The sequence below is a fragment of the Pinus tabuliformis genome, chromosome 3_2 (assembly GCF_031772625.1).
Source record: "Pinus tabuliformis cultivar Carrire ecotype Pingquan chromosome 3_2, CPIR1, whole genome shotgun sequence".
NCBI lineage: Eukaryota > Viridiplantae > Streptophyta > Pinopsida > Pinales > Pinaceae > Pinus > Pinus tabuliformis.
In genome coordinates, this window is record NC_142302.1 from 176,794,113 (window position 1) to 176,813,441 (window position 19,329).

Genomic DNA, 19,329 nt, shown 5'->3' on the forward strand with positions numbered 1-19,329 from the left:
GTTCACTGTTTTTATGGAGAAGATATCTGCATGCACGATTTGCATTAAGTGTAATTTTATTCATGGATTAAGTCCCAAGAAATGGTTCACGATACTATCTCCAAAGTTTCAAGCTGCAATGTGCCAATTTTTGTTAATTTAGATAGAATGCTGAGCGAGAAACCTGCAATTCATGGAACAGCTCTTATTTTTACTGGAAATCATTTTGACGGACAGCATATGTTCTTGGGATTTAAATTTCTCATTTATATATCATATAGATGAAGAATTTTAAATATAAGGATGAAGAGCTTGGGACTGAACTTGGAAAACATTTTAGTTTTGACAGAAAAAAATAAAAATAAAATCAGAACTTTTCTGGTTGTAACTACATGAAATGTTTTTAAGGCCAACGTTTCGAGTTAAATCTTTGCCCATCCTTGGGAGCATGGCAAAGGATTGAAGGTAGTGAATCAAATGAGGAATCCCTAGTATCTACAGGGGAAAAAGCTAGAATTGAATTATTTTCTCATTGGGTAATGTTGTTCGTAATGGTGGAAAGTCAATTAGTATTAAATTATGTTGACGATCTAATGTACTTTTTTACGCATTTGGCATTTCAGATGTGGACAATCTATTTAGAACAAAGGAGGGCATTTTAGATGCAGTTAAGAGGGATCTTTTAACACCCAAGGTGCATCTTTTAGTGCAGCTCATTTTACAGCAGAGGTATGACTGAATATACCAATCAGATAACATAGTATATGCTTAATGATTTCTGTTGGTAGTGCTTCAGAAGCAAATGACCTTTTAACTTTTAAGATCTCCAGGAGTGCTGAAGAGATGTGCTGTATTATATTCGTGGAAAGAGTGATTGTAGCAGCAGTAATCTCAAGTCTGATGCAGCAGCTTGATTGCCTTTCATTTGTCATCAGTGACTACTTATCTAGAGCAACTTCTGCATTGTGTGGGAAGAAGCAGCGAAAAACACTGAGATGTTTTTCAATTGGCAAGGCAGGGTTTGGTTTTTATCATGCAATGCTGTTTTCTGTTTTCAATTATTCAAAAAAACTGAGTTAAAATTAGCTAGATAGATTTATTACGTAAACAAGTGAATATGATTGAACAGGTGAATGTCTTGGTAGCCACTGATGTTGTTGAAGAGGGCATTGATGTGCGAAGTTGTAGCTGTGTCATTCGTTTTGATTTGCCAAAAACAGTAAGGAGCTTTATTCAATCTCGTGGGCGTGCTCGTCAAAACAAATCAAATTTTATCCTTCTTCTTGAGAGGTACTAATATGCTGGTGATCAATCAGTAAATTATGGGATATGCTAGTAAATTATGTGGTAAAACTGATACATAAATTTGTAAATACTTGTTGGATTTAGCAAAATGGCAATGGTTGATTCAACAATGGAGACTAATTAACGTGGCCTCTTTCATTTCAGAATGATTAAAGGATATCAATTTTCTTATCCGACTGAGATTGTATCTCAGAGCTTAATGGTTCATGTAATTCATGTTCCATGACATTAGTGGCAAAGTTTCTTCTTCTTACAGTATACTGAATTCGGTGATGTAATTTTAAATTGTAACCCTCATTCGTGTAATAATTCTTCTTCTTTTTCCTCTTTTATTTCATTGAATCTACAGACTTGGCAAGATCATTCCTGCCATGGTGTATTTTGATTTGTTAATTTAATTTTTCTGACTTTTCTCGTGGTGTGGTTTGGTTCAAAATCCAAATCATGCCAATGTTCCTCTCTCTCTCTCTCTGTGGTTAACTCGAGAAGGTTATCCCTGTAGTAGTAGGTTTCTTCATTTTCCTAAGATGACATTTGCATGGATTTGGATCTCTTTTTCTTATATCATGTGGTTAGTCTTCCAAAGTATTTGTGTGTCTTGGTTTTTTTTGGTTGCAGCAAAATGCTGGGCTTGCTTCTTTTACTGTCATGAACACCACTATCCTTACAATATATACATTTATGGTTCATTTGAACTTTGGTTTATAGGAAGAACCGTTTAAGGTCTTTTAAGTATAATGATCTTGAGCTTTTCTATCCTAGGAGGCAACCTTGGAGGGAGAGAGGCTCCAAAGGCTGGATGCTGGTGTTTTTAGGGTAATTTAGGGCCTAAAAGGCCACGGCTAGCCCAAAGGGCAGCCATTAGGGTCAAGGAAGGGAAACCGTGTGGGCTAGGGCCCATGGCTAGGCCTTTTAAGGCCTCAAGGCCCTAACACTGGGCCTAGAAGGGAGGCCGAGGCCTTTAGAGGCTACAACCTGCCCTAAAAGGGGTAAAAAAAAGACGCAGGGGTAGAAAAGGCTGACGCTGGCCAAGATAAGGAGGATGTTGGCCTCTGGGGTTGGATTTGGGCTCAGGAGGCTTGAAAAGTGAAACCCTTGCTTCATATTTTGTTTTTCTCCTCTAAATCTGAATTTTTCTTCGAAATCTTCAGTTGGTAGCCCTGCAAAATTTTCTAGAGACTAGATCTTACCCTCAAGGGCCTAGATCTAGCTCTACTTCAGCTTGATCTCTTGATTCAACCTGCAAAAATGAAAATAAAACACCCAAACCCCAAATATATATAAACATTCTTAAAACCCCAAAACCCAAGTTAGAAAAAATAATTTACAAATAATATTTACAAAATCTACAAATGTACAAGGGTTTTGAAAATTTAAATTTTTGAGAAATAATTTTTTTTATGCCTCTTTTCTTTGACAAATGGCTAAAAACGCTTCAGAAACCCATGCACACTAAAACCTTTAGCGAAGATTTAATCCACCACATAAATATTCAGGATCCAAGGAAAATGATTCTTGCCCATAATTTGTGAATTTGGAGACCAAGGACTGAAGTACTTGCAAACACTATGTATTTATCTTAAAATAATCATATATTAATACAACATAGGAAGCTCATAGTCAGTACATACCACAAATAAACGAACAAGTACAGCTCGAGTTGCACCCGAAAGTCTTTATTATGGTAGAAAAAATAGTTCCCAATGGGACAATAGTTTACACAAATGCTTCAACAACAATTTCTTAGCCATAAATCAGATGGCTAGAGACTCAATTGACTCTAATTTATAGATAAATCTTCCAAGTGAAAAATAATGGCTAGTTTCCTTAATCCTTATCAAAATAATCTTGGCCATCGAAAAATACTTGATCATTTTTCAATCTTAGCCGTTGAATTTTTATTTTCGAGGAATTTTCGAATTTATCATTTAATTCCATTTTCATTAGCTCAAAATTGAGCTAATTTCCTAAAAAAGTTGATTTTGACTTAACCACTAAGGGCTAAATATCCAATATTTCTAATATTCCCTTGGTGCAGGACCTCCGAAAATTAATTCCTTTATGACCCACAAATTTTTCACTCGGAGAATTTAATTTTCCTAAGACATTTTAATTTTGACTTTAATTAATTAAATTTTTGGCTTAGGATTTTACTTTAATTTTGCCAGAAAATTTAGTTAATTGACACACAAGGGGATTAATTATCTTTTCCACTCTCATTTACCCAAGATCTTTACATTTACAACCCTCAAAGGGGGAATACACATTTGGCTGAGACCCTCAAGACACATACCCAATCTGAGACACAATATGAGACCAGGTGATTTGTAATAAAATAATTTAGCCAACTAGCTTAAATTATTCCCAAATCACTTTTACATAAGAATCAACTAGAACACTAGGACTCACCTAAGACTTTGACGAAGAATTCCACCCTAGATTTGGCGTGAGGTTGGAGGGAAAAAACTTTTCTGACCATCCGTGTTTAGAAACACAAACGAATCAGTGAGACGAAAAACCTCTTAAGGTGAAACTCTCGCCATAATAATAGGCTTACCTAGGTTGTTACATACATTCATGGTTTTACTAGCATAATTTACATTGCATAACTTGCAGATTGGGTTTACAATGATGTATGGACTACTGATAGATGATCCGAGTTTGTTGAAAAATTTGGTACTTCCGCTTCCTTGGAACTTTGACAAAATGTGTGCAACAGGCCCCATACCTCGACCTCCTCATCTCTCTTCCCTCCAAGAATGCATACTAGCCAAGGAGAGCGTGTTTCCTCTTGGGGTGGCCCACACCATCGACTAACAACTCGATTTTTCCATTTTTCCTAATGTTTGGAGTCTTCCTCTAGCCCAAAATTACAAGTGGGGCCCCACAACCCACTTTTCCTAAGTAGTAACCCAAAATTTTACAAAAATAACAAAAAATGATATTACCCTTAGTAACATTGCTAAGTGGGAATATCGCAGTCCTCCTCGCCCAGATGTTGCTTGCCCTCAAGCAACTGCAATGTTGGATATTGAAGTATCTGCTCACCCTCCCAAGTGGCATCCTCATCGGGTAGGTTCTTCCACCTGATCAGGAACTCCCTAATGACTCTACTCCTCAATCTCCTCTCTCTGCTCTCTAAGATAGCCTCAAGCTCAAGAACTAAATGCCCGTCATCGTCTAGTGGAGATAACTCAGTGGCTTCTGTTGTGCTGTCCTAGTACCTTCTTGAGGCATGAAACATGGAAGACATTGTGCACTCTGCTCCCTGGCAGAATATCCAACTCGTATGCTCCCTCACAGATCCTGCTGGTAACTAGGTAAGGCCCATAAAATCATGGTTGCAGCTTCTCAGCCCCCTTCTGCTTTAGCGTGGATTGCTCGTAAGGTTGGAGGCGCAGAAAGATTAAGTCCCTCACCTTGAAGTGTGTCTCAATGATGTGCTTGTTTGCATACATCTTCTGCTGGTTTTGGGATGTCTGAAAATTATCTTTGAGAGCCTTAAGAATGTTTTGGCTCTCCTGTATCCAATCTTTGGCCTGTAGGGCCTGATTGACTCCAAAAGCAAGGCCAGCAAAAGATAAGTCATCATATCCATATAAAGTGCGGAAAGGTGACATACCAATGAACATGTGATAGGTAGTATTGTAGCAATACTTCTCCAAGTGTAGCCATCTCGTCCAAGCTCGCTGTTGCCTTGACACATAATTCCGCAAATAACCCTCTGTCCATTTGTTAACAATCTCGGTTTGACCGTTGGTCTTGGTGTGGTAGCTAGTGCTGGGGGTAAGCTCTATGCACACCAACCTGAAGATATCCTACCAGAAATCCTCCATGAAGCAGTTGTCCCTATCACTCACTATGGTCTTGGGAAGACCATGCAACCAGAAAACCTCCTTGAAGAACAACTCTAGAACCTGAGAAGTAGAGTACTTGGCGAGAATAGCGAAGAAATGGGCATACTTCGTCAACCTATCCACCACTACATAGATGCAATCACAACCCTGTGCCATGGGAAGTCCTGTGATGAAGTCCATCGAGATGCTCTCCCACTTCCCCTCCGAAATAGGGAGTGGTTGTAGTAACCGTGCTGGATGAGTCAACTCCCCTTTGTTTCTCTAACAAGCCTCACACTCATGTACATGCCTCAACACATCCCCTTTGAGGCCCTTTCATGTGAAGCGCTCTCTGACTGTCTTGTAAGTCTTCAAGAAGCCCTGGTGTCTTGACAGTGGTGAATCATGGGCTGCGTGGAGGATTCTCTCCCTCAACTGTGAACCGGGGACCAAATAGATATGCCCCTCGTAGTAAATAACATCTGCCAACACACGGTAACACATCCCCATAGGCACCCTCCAAGATCTCACATGCCTGTCGATCCTTAGAGTGCTCCACTAGCAGTTGTACTTTCCAATCATGGCAGATGCTCATGAGGGAAAGTGTTGCAGGCCTCCTAGATAGGGCATCTGCAACCACATTATGCTTGCCCTTGACATACTCTGTGTCAAAATCATAGGCCTGAATCCTGCTGATCCACTTCTGCTACCTGTTGTTGAGGCCCTTCTGCCCCAGAAAGTGGCGAAAACTGTTATGATCTATCTTCACTCTGAATCTATTACCAAACAAACACTGTCCTAACTTGGCCAAAGAATGCATGATGGCCAACATCTCCTTGTCATAGATCGAGTACAACCTCTCATGAGTAATGAGCTTCTGACTCTCGAAAGCTATAGGGAGGCCCCCATGTGACAAAATTGTGCCAATGCCTTCACTCAATGCATCGCACTCCAAGGTGAACGACTGAGTGAAATCAGGTAGAGCCAATACTGGGCAACTGCTCATCACCTCCTTGAGGTGCTCAAATGTTGCCTGTGCCCTGTCAGTCCATGTGAATGCCCCCTTCTTGGTCAAGTCTGTGAGGGGTCCTGCTAGCTGTGAGAAGCCCTTTATGAACTTCTTGTAGTAGGTGCATATGCCCACAAATCCTCTCAGCTTGGTCATATTTCGAGGGACTAGCCTATCCCTGATGGCCTTGATCTTCTCCTCATGCACCCACACTCCATCCACTCTAATGATATGCCCTAAGTAGAGCATCTTAGTAACCCCAAACTCACACTTGGTCAACTTCGCGTAGAACTGATGCCCTTCGAGAATGCGAAGCACCTCTTCGAGATGTTGCAGGTGCTCCTCTCATGTATTGCTATAGATCAACATGTCGTCAAAGAACACGAACACAAATCTGCCTAGTTGCTTGCAAAACACGTGGTTCATGCAAGATTGAAAGGTGGCTGGGGCGTTGGTCAGCCCAAAGGGCATAACCAAAAATTCAAAGTGGCCATAGTGATATCGGAACACTGTCTTGCGGATATCCTGATCCCTCACCCGAATCTAATGGTACCCTGAACACATATCTATCTTAGAGAAGTACTTGTCTCCTCTAAGCTCGTCCATAAGCTCATCTATGCAGGGAATAGTGTATCGGTTCTTCAACATCTCCTTGTTGAGGGCTTTGTAATTGATGTACATCCTCAGTGTGTCGTCCTTCTTCCTCACCAGGACAACTGATGAAGCAAAGGGACTAGAGTTGGGCCTAATGTGTCCCAATGCTAACAACTCATGAATAGCCTACTCGATCTCATCCTGATAAGACTTGGGATGTTGATATGGAGTCATAATCACAGCTTTCACTCCTGGTTCAAGCCCAATATTGTGCTCAAACCCCTATCAGGTGGTTGCCCTGGTGGAATGTCCCCAAACACTGATACCTGCCTAAAATAGCCTGTAAATCTGGGTCTGGTGGTTGGAGTTTACCCCCTGCATTAGATATCCTCAGCGCCACGACCCACTCTATATCACCATGTTTCAAATCGACCTCCATCTTGTGCGTTGACACTGTTTGTGGGGGTTAAAAGTGCATGCCTCTCAATAAAACCATCTTCCCGTCAAGTCCTGTGAACTCCATCTCCAACTTATGCTAGTCAGTAGTAACACGCCCAAGTGAGTACAACCACTGCACACCAAGCACCACGTTGGTGTCAGGAACATCAAACACAAAGAAGTGGTTCATCATAGAGTAGTTCCCCATCACTACTGTAATCCCGGGAACGTATCTAGTGCACTGCATGTTACAGTCTCTCAGTACCAAGACTGAGAACCCCTCAAAGGACTCCTTGCATATTCCCCTCCTCTCCACCATCTGGGCATCTATGAAATTGTGGATGGCCCCACTGTCTACTAGCATTGAAACATGTTGCACCTACACCGTCCCCTTGATCCTTAAAGTGAGGTACTTTGACACTCCCTGAAGTGAAGCAACGACCCCTGCTACTAGTAAGAAAGGAGCTCCCCCTAGTGGGGCTGGTGGGCCTCCACCTCCTCCTCCGACCATAGGTGGACCATCATCTCCAACACCTATCTCCTGCTCCACATCATCTTCTGGCTCACTGTAAAAAAAAAACTCTATGAAGTGGGCCCTTCCCTTAGTACATAGATGTCTCGGTGCCCACGGCTATTGGTAAGTAAAGCACAACTTCCTTCAATGGAGGTCTTTCCTAGCCTCACCATCCAATTGCCCACACCCCCTAAATGTCTCGCTGTGGTGGGGGTCTGGTGTCTCTTCCCCTCTGCTAGAATACATGCCTAGTGGGTATCTGCGCTCTGGCCCTAGGCAGAGCATCCTACAAGTTCCGGGCTCTACTGATTGTGTCTTGCAAACTGGTGGGCCTTTTGGACCTCACCAAGCCCCTCAGTGGCTCTATGAGCCCCTCCAAAAACAAGAACACCTTCCTAGTCTTCGATAGATCTGGTACCATCACTAATACTCTTTGAAACACATAGATGTATGCCTCTACACTATCAGTCTGTTTGACCTGCGTCAAATCCCCAAAGTGCTCCTCCAAGTCTCTCCTCTCAAAGAGCTCAAGTACCCTTTGTGTGAAATCCTCATAGGTCGTGACTCCTACATGCCCCATCGTGGTCAATCCATGGAACCACCAATCATGGGCTTCTCCCTCTAAGTGTAGCATGGCAATCTTGATTGCCTCCACGTCTGCATCTGATTAAGATGGAAATAGACATCCAACTTCTCAACCCAACCCACTCCCTGGCTGAGCTCTTAGTTGAGCCATCAAAATTCAGAAGGTATAACCTCCCCACTGTGCATTGCAAATCGGTGCCATGCGTGTAACCTTGTCCACTTTGCCTCTTGCTCTTATTGTTGCCCTTCAGTTTGTAGAAGTCTTTGAAGGTGATGACATCTCTGAAGTCGGCCCCACAGGACTAGTATTCCACAAAACAACCTCCCATGGGTATGCCCTCTTGCCCCTGCGACCCTCCGGCACTTACTGCTAAGAATTTATAAATGGTTGACCTGGGTTGTGTGCTAGAGACATGAGGTGCGTTCGACAGGTTTGCTGCCTGGTGGTGCAAGTTACCTGAGCCCTCACCCAAGTGTACATATCCCTGAATGCCCTTACCCTTGTTGTTACTGTTGTTCTATTGCTTCAACTCGTTAATACTCCTAGATAAGTCATGGATAGCCTTCAAGAGATGTTGGGCAAACTCCTATTCTTTACTCACTCTATTATTTGGGTTGTCCCCTAGCTAGTGTGGGTGCATGGAAGGATGTGGGAATGGGTATTGTAAAATGATTTTGAAATTAGGGTGAGTGCAGGGGATGGTGCATCCCATGTATCCATGTAAAGTACAATTTTCTTAATATTCAAAACAGTTAAATTGAAATGTCATAATTTTTGAACCTTTGTCATCTGCTCTCTAAAACCAAATTCTTTATAAAATTGAGAATTTGTCCGTAGCTGATATTGCTTTACCAAAACTTGGGGGAAGGGCACTCCTACCCAATTGTGGAAAGTACAAAACTATAGGATAATTAGTTGGTGTACAGTTTGTATTTCACTAGACACATACATTGGATCTTCGTAATTGGTTTCCAGGCAATGGAAAGCACAAATCCAAAATTTGTATGGCCATTGAACATGAAATTCACATATTGAGCCTTTATATCTTCTATCTCCCATGGATTGGGAGCAATGTTGTCAGAACTTGACCAGGATGTCAATCTGACTGGTTTGACCCCCAAACTGGTTTGAGGTTTGGAAATGGAAATCGCTGGTTTGTTACCCAACTGACATTTTTTGATTGAATTGGCTGGTTCTATACCGAACCCCCTAGTTATGTACTGTACTGATCCATCAAATTACAAGGAACATGGGAATATTAGCAAGCATACGAGGCATGAATATGATAGCTACATATGCATGAACCACATGTATTGCACTAGTATACATACTAGCTAATATGGAATGTCTAAGTTTAGGTTGATGAATTGATTATCGAAATAAATTCTTAACTCACCAGAATATAATAAATATATCAAGTAGGGCCTTGATATGTGTACCACTCTTATATATACATATATATATCCTTTAAATAAAAAACATATATATAATAAAGATACTGAGATATAAATTAAATTGGTTTAAATGATAAAATAATCTAATTAAAATAAATAAAATAATTCATTTATATGTTAAAATAAAGCAATGGTTTCAACCTATAAATAAAACAAATTAATTAAAATAGAAATGTAATAAAATAAAATATTACTAATTCCTAACTCAATAAAGGAACCATTCAATGCTTCATTTAAATGAAGAATATAACTGCCTCTAGCCAAAAAAGAAGAAGGAAGGGTCGAGAAGGTAGGAGGGTGACATCGAAAGGAAACAAGAGTCGGTGGAAGGGAGGAGGCTGACAACAAGGTGGTTGGAACACGATGGATTTAAACATATAAGGGAACGAAGGAGTTGATGACAGGGAAGGGAGTATTACGGAGACAGGAGAGAAATTTCCAACAGAGCCACAGAGAGATTGAGCTTGATTGTTCTTGGAATTTGGGCACGGGGGCTAGAAGATTTGTTTTCTGGATCTGGGGACTGTACAGGTAGACCCCAGAACTTCTTCAGGGGTAGTAGCTTGAGACCACCTCCTTATGGTAATAGATTTACCCCAAGAGGAGTAGGAGCAAGAGCTCCCATGACAGTTAATACTATAGATGTTGAATTGTAAAACAAAAGTCAGTGGAAATCTCGAGGAACTACTAATAGAGGAAGAAGCATGAGAGGAAGTAGCACAAGTGGACGAATCTCCTTTTCTAGAAACTCACAATCTGATTGAAGGGGATCATCCCAAGTTAATTGTTGGGGTTGTGGAGGACCGCATTTGCAACATGATAGTTCGGAAGTCTCGTCAAGCATAATGCATAGAGCATGAAAAGAGCCACCATCAAATACCTAAGGCAATCATAGAATCCATGCAGTGGTCAACAACAACCAGGCATAACATCAATCCACTGTAGTGGAATCCTCAGGTACTATTAACAACATAAAACAAAAAATCTTATTTGATACTTGTGCGACCAATAGTTTTATTTCATTATATGCATTAAATAAATGTGGGTTTGTAGCTTGCAAGCAAAACGATTTTAGACAGGTGGACATGGCTTTGGGAGAACTTAAATCCAAAGATTTAAGTGTTGAGGAATGCAAAGTTGATCTAGGGATCTATTCGATTAAGTTAAAAGTTTATGTCACAGCCTAGGAACTTATGGGAAAATAATTCTTTGCATAAATGATGAAGGAGAGACGATCCAAATCCAAGTTATTAAGAGGAAGGTATCTTTACGCTTCATTTCAGCGATGCAAATGAAGTGTTGCTCAAGGAAAGGATGTCGGGTATACGCAAGTTCAGGAGGTAAACAAGGAGAAGGGACTGTTCTTAGAGCAATATCCCGTGTTATTTGAATTTCCAGATGTTTTTCCAAAGGAAATACCAGGATTACCACTTGAAAGGGAGCTTGATCTTACAATAGAATTTAAACCTGGTACTGAACCAACCTCTAAAACACCCTACAGAATGATGGCTCCTGAACTTCAAGAGTTACATATCCAACTGAAGGAACTACTGGATATAGGACACATCTGACCTAATACTTTGACTTGCGGTGCACCTGTAATTTTTGTAAAGAAGAATGATGGTTCCTTGTGGCTATGCATAGACTATCAAGACATAAATTGAGCTACAGTAAAGAATCGATATCCAATGCCTCAAGTTGATGACCACTTTGACCAAATGAAGGGGGATTTCATCTTTTCAAAAATCAATCTATGGTCCGACTATCATCAACTAAGAATTAAGGAAAGCGATATCTCTAAGACTGCATTCTGAACACGCTTCGGGCATTATGAGTTCACAATGGTACCATTTGGGTTGACCAATGCACCAACAATATTCATTAACCTTACGAATAGTGTTTTCCGCAAATATCTTGACCACTTTGTACAAGTTTTCTTAGATGATATTCTCATCTACTGCAAAAATGAGAAAGAGCGTGAAGAACATTTACGGATAATATTATCTTGCCTCAGGGAACACCACCTAAAAGGAAAGTTATCAAAGTGTTCATTCTTTCAGAAAAAAAAAGATTTATCACCTAGGTCATATTATATCTGGTGAATGGATCTCAGTAGATCCCGAGAAAGTAAAAGCAATCATGGAATGGCGATACCAAAGAATGCACATGAAATATGAAGTTTTATGGGTTTAGCCGGATACTATTTGACGGTTTGTAGAAGGGTTCTAAAAAATTTCAAAGCCTATCAAAACCCTCTAGCGTAAAGGAGTTAGATATGAATGGACTCAAGGATGTCACACGACATTCTCTGAACTTAAAATATTGTTGACCAGTACACCAATCTTACGAGTACCTGATAGGGACAATGACATTACCGTATGCATCCAAGCAAGGATTAGGTGCAATATTAATGCAAGACAGAGGAGTAATAGCGTATGCCTCAAGAAAATTAAAGTCTCATGAAGAATTCTACGCTACACACAATTTAGAGTTAATCGCTGTAGTGCTAGCTTTAAAGATATGGAGACACTATCTAGTAGGGAGAAGCTTTACGCTCAAAAGTGACCACCAAAGTTTACAATATTTATTTACCCAACGATGCTTGAATGCTAGGCAAAGACGATGGAGTAAATTCTTAAGTGAGTATCACTTTGGAATTTCATACATCAAAAGAAAAGAGAATGTAGTGGTAGATGCTTTAAGTAGAAGACCACTAATATTTTCTTTCATACCTATCAAGGTAGACTTGAGGGAGCGAGTACTACAACATTTCTTGAGAGACAGTTGGTATTTAAAAGTGAAACCCGGGCTTGATAGTAAAAATCCAAAAGAACCTAAGTTTGAGGGATATGAACTAGAAAATGATGGAATTTTATGATTCAATGGAAGGATGTACATTCTTGATAGTGGAGATCTCCGAAACACCATCCTTAAGGAAGCTCATAGAGCATTGCATTGTGCACATTCTGGTGTAAAGAAAATGTATGTTGAAACCTAATACAAAGACACTCTTCTTTTGGGCAGGCATGAAACATGATATTGTCCAATTCGTTGCAAAATGTCTTAAATGTTAGCAAGTGAAGGATGACTATTGTCACCCAACAGGACCCCTGGAACCTCACGACATTCCTATGACCAAATGGGAGATAATTTCTATGGATTTTATCGTCGAGCTACCTCTTACTCCACAAAGACATAATGCCATTCTGGTTGTGTTGGATAAATAAATGAAAAGCGGTCATTTTATTCTCGTAAGAGATACTTACGAAGTTGCTGACATAGCTTGGATATTTATAAATGAAACTATCAGATTTCATGGAGTACCTAAGAGATAGTGACTCATGATTCACTTCAAGATTATGGATTTGTATGCAATCAGCCTTGGGAACTCAACTAAGTTTAAGCATAGCTTATCATCCTGAGATTGATGGGCGAACAAAAACGATGAACCAAGTAATAAAAGATATGTTGAGGATGTATGTTATGGATCAACACACACAATGGGAAAAGTACTTTCCCTTAGTTGAATTTGCATACAATAACAGTTACCACAGTTCAATCGGAATGCCTCCATTTGAAGCATTGTACGACATACCTTGCAGAACACCATGAAGTTGGGACAGGTTAGAAGATCGAGCGATAGTGGGACCAAAATTAATTCAAGAGATGGAAGAATAGGTAAAACAAATTAGACAATGGTTAAAGGAGGCACAAGATAGATAGAAGAGTTATGCTGATGCTCACAGGACAGATAAAAATTATGAAGTAGGGGATCAGGTTTTCATCCGCATCAGACCAAACAAAAGTACTATCAGTTTGGAAAAGGGACAAAGTTATCACTCCGATTTGTAGGGCCATTCAAAGTTCTAGAAAAAGTTGGACCTGCCGCCTATCGTCTTGCACTGCCATCCCACTTGCATAAAGTTCATAATGTATTTCATGTATCTGTCTTAAGAAATTGCATAGTTGACAAATATCATAACCTTCAATGGAAGGAAGGAACTGTAGGTATCAGACGAGGGAACCATTTCGGTTGAACCATTACATACATTAGAACGTAAGGTTCGATAACTCAAGAATTGTCTGGTAGACCAAGTTAAGGTCCAGTGGGACAAGTATAGCTCTGGATCGACTACCTAGGAAGATATAAAGACCATATGTCGAAGATACCCCAACTTGTGTTGATTTTGAAGAACTTAAAACCTTATTTTGTATATGTTTACTTTATTTTGAGTTGGATACTTAAGACTATTATTTTGAATTATCACATGTAAAAATGAATTTTTATTTTGTTGGTACATGGTATATGTTATTTGCTTAACTCTGCTGGTACGTGGATACCAATATGAAATATGTTATTTAATTAACATTGTTGGAATATGGATACCAATATGAAGTTTAGTATTTGATTAACCTTGCTATGAAATCCAAATTATGAATTATGTTATGGATGAGATATCTATAATTTTATTTTCTGCATATCGACATGATTGATGAGATGGAAATAAAAGAATGACTACATTTTAATATGAAAGCTAACTTATAGATATATGGGCTGGACATGGCCAAGTATGTTATGTGAATGCAAAAATCAATATCATAGATAGCAACATATGTGAAATACACAGAAAATGTTATTTAAATACAATTTATTTTGAATATATTGATGCATATGTTATAATGTGTGGACAAGTGTTTACATTGCATATAACATCATTACCAAACCGACCACGTGATGACAAAACTCCAAGAACAATTAAGGCTCAATGAGATTCCATGATAGGGTGTTGACCCTGGTCCTACTAGGAGGGTTGAAGGTGTTGTCCACCGTTTATTCTCCAAAACCTGGAGTCATGGGAGGACTGTGCGAGTCACGCTCCCCTAGATGTGTGATGATGATTGTTGGATACCTGCTGGGAAATTAGGTCGATATAATTGATGCTGTCATCCCAGGTCTATGAATGGTTAGGTCAGTATAACTGACGCCATGGCATATTCCAGTAGAGGATGGATAAGATGGAAGCGGAAGAGATTAGGAAGGATAGGATGATTATAGAATAGCTTGGGAGCTCAGCTGGGGCAAGGTATGACTATTAATATTGTAAAACTATAAATGTTCAAAACACAAATCCTACATAATTATACTAATCACTAAATAACTACTGATATACTACATAAACCCTAACTTCGGGACGAAGTTTTCTGAAGGATGGGTATAATGTAATGACCCATCAAATTACGTGTAATGATAATTGTCGGATGCCTACTGGGAAATTAGGTCGATATAATCGACACTGTCATCCTAGGTCTATGAATGGTTAGGCCAGTGTCACAGACGCCATGGCATATTCAAGTAGAGGACAGATAGGATGGGAACAAAAGAGATTAGGAAGGATAGGATGATTATAGAATAGCTTGGGAGCTCAGTTGGGGCAGGGTATGACTATTAAGATTGTAAAACTATAAATGTTCAAAACACAAATCCTACATAATTATACTAATCTCTAAATAACTATTGATATACTACATAAGCCCTAACTTTGGGACGAAGTTTTATGAAGGAGAGGTATAATGTAATGGCTCATCAAATTACAGGGAACATAGGAATATTAGCAAGCATACGAGGCATGCATATGATAGCTACATATGCATGAACCATATGTATTTCAATATATACATGCTGGCTAATATGGAAAATATCTAAGTTTAGGTTGATGAATCAATTATTGAAATAAATTCTTAACTCACTAGAATATAATAAATATATCAAGTAGGGCCTTCATATGTGTACCACTTATATATATATATATATATATATATATATATATATATAATATATATATCCTTTAAATAAAAAACATATATATAATAAAGATACTAAAATATAAATTAAATTGGTTTAAACTTATAAATAAAACAATTTAATTAAAGTGGAAATTAAATAAGATAAAATAATACTAATTCCTAAACTCAATAAAGGAACCATTTCAATGAAGAATATAACCGCCTCTAGCCAAAAAGGAAAAGAAGGATCATGAAGCTAGGAGGGTGACAGCGAAAGGAAACGGGAGTCAGTGGAAGGGAGGAGGAGGTCGACAACAAGGTGGTTGGAATGCGGTGGTTTGAAACATATAAGGGAACGGAGGAGGTGATAACATGGAAGTGATTATTACAGAGATAGAGAGAAATTTCCAATAGAGTCATGGAGAGAGATTGAGCCTAATTGTTCTTGAAATTTTGGGCATGGGGGCTAGAAGATTTGTCTTCTTGATCTAGGGACCGTACAGTAGACCCCAAATAGGCTGGGAGGTAAAGGGAGATTTGGTGACAACAGTAGCGGGAACAACCATAGTGCAAAACACCTTCAATTTCTAAATATTCTTCTGCAATTTAAAATTTAAAATTGCAATTACTGTCCGGTTAAAATTTCACATTAAGGATTTACATTGTATGGTTAAAATTTCACAGTTAGGGTATTACATATACAATGTGACCTGTTGACCACACATGTGTCAACTACCCCAAGATTCAGAGTACATGTTAGCAGATGAAATTTTTTATAAGTCATCATCATCATGCAACTTCCAAATTGTCATTGTAATTCCAAATTCTGCAACCCTGAGGGCCTGTATTGTAAAAATGATTCTAGTATGTCTATTAGGCCATGTAAAAGCATCTAGGTAAGCCTTTGATTCTTAGCACAAAGTTTCACTCTACGGAGTTTTTTACTCTCTGCCAACTATTCATGTTTTCTATCCCTTATAATTGGCAAAGTTTTTCTCACACACATACCCCAAAGCTATATTGGGCCTCGATGTTAAGGTCTTATGTGTAGCCCTAGTGTTATCGAGTCTATGTAATTATCATACTAGATCATATATCAGGTGTTGCAGAATTTGGTTGGGGTGTCTATGTAATATTTGATGTAAAAGTGTTGTTCAGTAATATTTTAGGTGTATGACTAATCATAATTAGACATGATCACCTAAATACTGTTTTAGACCCACTTTGAGGGTGGAAAATATGTATAATCCCCTCTTGAGTCATTTATTTTATTTTCTAGTGAAAATGTCAAAATAATTACCCTGAAAAGTTGTGGAAAAATTAAAATGAGAGAAAATTAAATTCTCTCCAAGTGGAAAAATTATCAAAAACTTATTGAACTCCTTTCCTAAAAGGAATCAAGTCAAAGGTATGAGAAAGGTCACATTTCCAACGCAAAAAGTCCCTTGAAAAAATTCATTGGGCCAAAAGAGAATTATTTTCTTAGGGTAATTGAAATTTTGGTCCAAGTGGTTATATTAAAAGAGAGAATTTCGAGAATTCTATTTTTTGGAGATTCTCCAGTGGTCCAAAACCACCTAGAAGTCAAAGCTTGGTCCATCCAGCACACCCATCAAGGAATTCAATTTTTTTTGGAGATCTGTGCAACAATTATCAAGGGATCGAATTATTTTGATGAGGATCAAGCCATGGATTAAGGGAACTAGCTATTTTTCCACTTGGAGGGGTCTCATACTCCCACTTTTCCTAAATAAGGAAGCTATTCGCTCCTCATTTGGATATCGTGTCATCATCAGAAAATTATTTTGAGCTATGAGTCAAGCTCTGCTGGTCTATAATATTTTTTTTGGAATAATAAAGAAGTCTTCGGGGTTTATTCATGTTGGTGTTCCTCTTTTGTGTCTTGTGGTTAATGTATTTCTTTATCATGTTCTTAATGTTCTACTGAATAATATTTTTATAAGTTTTTATTTCATTAGCTAGTGGTTGGATTAACCATTCGCACATACATCTTGCATTAGTTACTAGGTATAGAGAAACATTCTAACTTGATTGATCTAATAGGTATTTTTATAAGTTTTTATTTCATTAGCCAGTGGTTGGATTAACTATTCGCACATACATCTTGCATTAGTTACTGGGTATAGAGAAACATTCTAACTTGATTGATCTAGTAGGTATTTCTTGATCTTGAGGGTTACTGTGTCTATCTAGCCCATATTGATATACTAACTTGATCTTAAGTGTGTAGAGACTTTATAGTATTCAGATCTTGGGCATGAGGGAAGTCTTCGGTTGGACCAGCCAACTCCTAAGACAAGAAGTTTAAGCGCCCATGTGTTAAACTTCAAGGCTTATCTAACGATTTATTTTGCAGAGACCCTTGTTATTGCTCATCCATCAAATTATTTCGCTTATCTATTTTGATCTATTGTGCATTAAACAAATAGATTTGCTTATACGAACCATAAATCATTGTAAATTTGTAAATTATTTTTTGTAAATAATTTCTCTAACCTTTGCATATATTTCTCCATTTTTGTATGTAGCCATTAGGGTTTTTAGCTTGATTTTCTTGCATATCTAAAGAGGGCGTCTAGCGTTTCTTGTGGATTCTTTTGTAGGTGGATATATCTCAAAATCAATGGAGATTGATTTTTGAGGATTTTAGCCCTCACCTAGCCTATACAGCTAGGGTTTATGCTCAACGTCTCACATTTTTTAGGATAGTCTAGTCTCTCTTTAGGGCCGCAAGGATTTTAGGCCTCTCTAGGTCTATAGAGGCCTTGATCCATCACTTTTGTGGCTTCATTTCATCACATAAAATTTTTGGTAAGGAGCCGCTAGGGTTTAAGCCCTTCTTCTCACTTGAAAATTTGATTTCTAGCAAGGGTTTGAGCTTGAAAATTTTGTAAATAGTTTTTGTAAAATATTTCTCCATTTTATCATCAAAGATCTAACTTGGGTTTCATTTTGCAGGCTTATAGACTCATTTTTTGGCTCAAGTTTGGATTATTCTCCTTCCTTTGACTAGCCACTAGCCTTATTGACCATTTTAGGCCTAGCCACAAGCCTATTAGGGCTCGATTAGCCCAGCTAAAGGCCTCTTGGGGTTTATATTTATTGCCTCTGATTGAATAGACTAACCCTTGTCGTTTTGCAAGATTATACTCGTCATTTGAAAGGGTTTTATCCTTTGTTTTCGGCTTGGGACTAGCCATTTTTGGTTCTGGTAATTGGAAGATTGTTTTGAGGGATAGCCGCAAGGCCTAGAGTCCTCATTCATCCTAGCTACTAGCCTCTAGGAGGTTTGTATGCCCTTGATCTAAAGCTTACCTTTGTTGGAGGGTTTTTTACATTAATACTTGAACATTTAAGGCTTGAATAACCATATAATTTGTCACATAAAATTTAATAAATTTTCTAGCCTTCTCTTGCTAGGCCATGGGATTTTGTGGGCTGAATCATCAAGACCGTGGGCCCATGTTGCGGGGGAGCGCGCCCCCTCCCCCCTCGAACCCGCTCCCGAATCGCGCTCCAGGCGGGAGCGGCTCGGGAGCGCGCTCCCAAAATCGCTCCCGGACTGGAGCGATTTTCGGGAGCGCGCTCCCTTAAAAAAATTTGCGCTCGCTGGTTTGTTAGGGAGCGATCTCTCCGGCGCTCCCGGAGCGATTTTTAATGCTCGGGAGCGATCGCTCCCTGATCGCTCCCGGACATTAAAAATCGCTCCGGGAGCGATTCGAGCCGGGCCGGGAGCGGTTCGGCGGAAAAAAAATCCGCCGGACCCGAAAATAAAAAAAAAAATTAGAATTTTTTTTTGGTTTTATAAG

General features: G+C 39.1%; 1 protein-coding gene across 1 annotated transcript in view; it reads left to right on the forward strand.

Moving 5' to 3' along the window:
* Positions 1-19,329, forward strand: part of LOC149180364 (endoribonuclease Dicer homolog 3a-like) — a 401,075-nt gene that overhangs the window by 230,003 nt on the left and 151,743 nt on the right. The window contains exons 10-12 of the mRNA XM_089416079.1: positions 603-708; positions 810-993; positions 1,109-1,269. Of these exons, the coding sequence (XP_089272205.1) occupies positions 603-708; positions 810-993; positions 1,109-1,269 (451 nt within the window). The remainder of the gene's footprint in view (positions 1-602; positions 709-809; positions 994-1,108; positions 1,270-19,329) is intronic.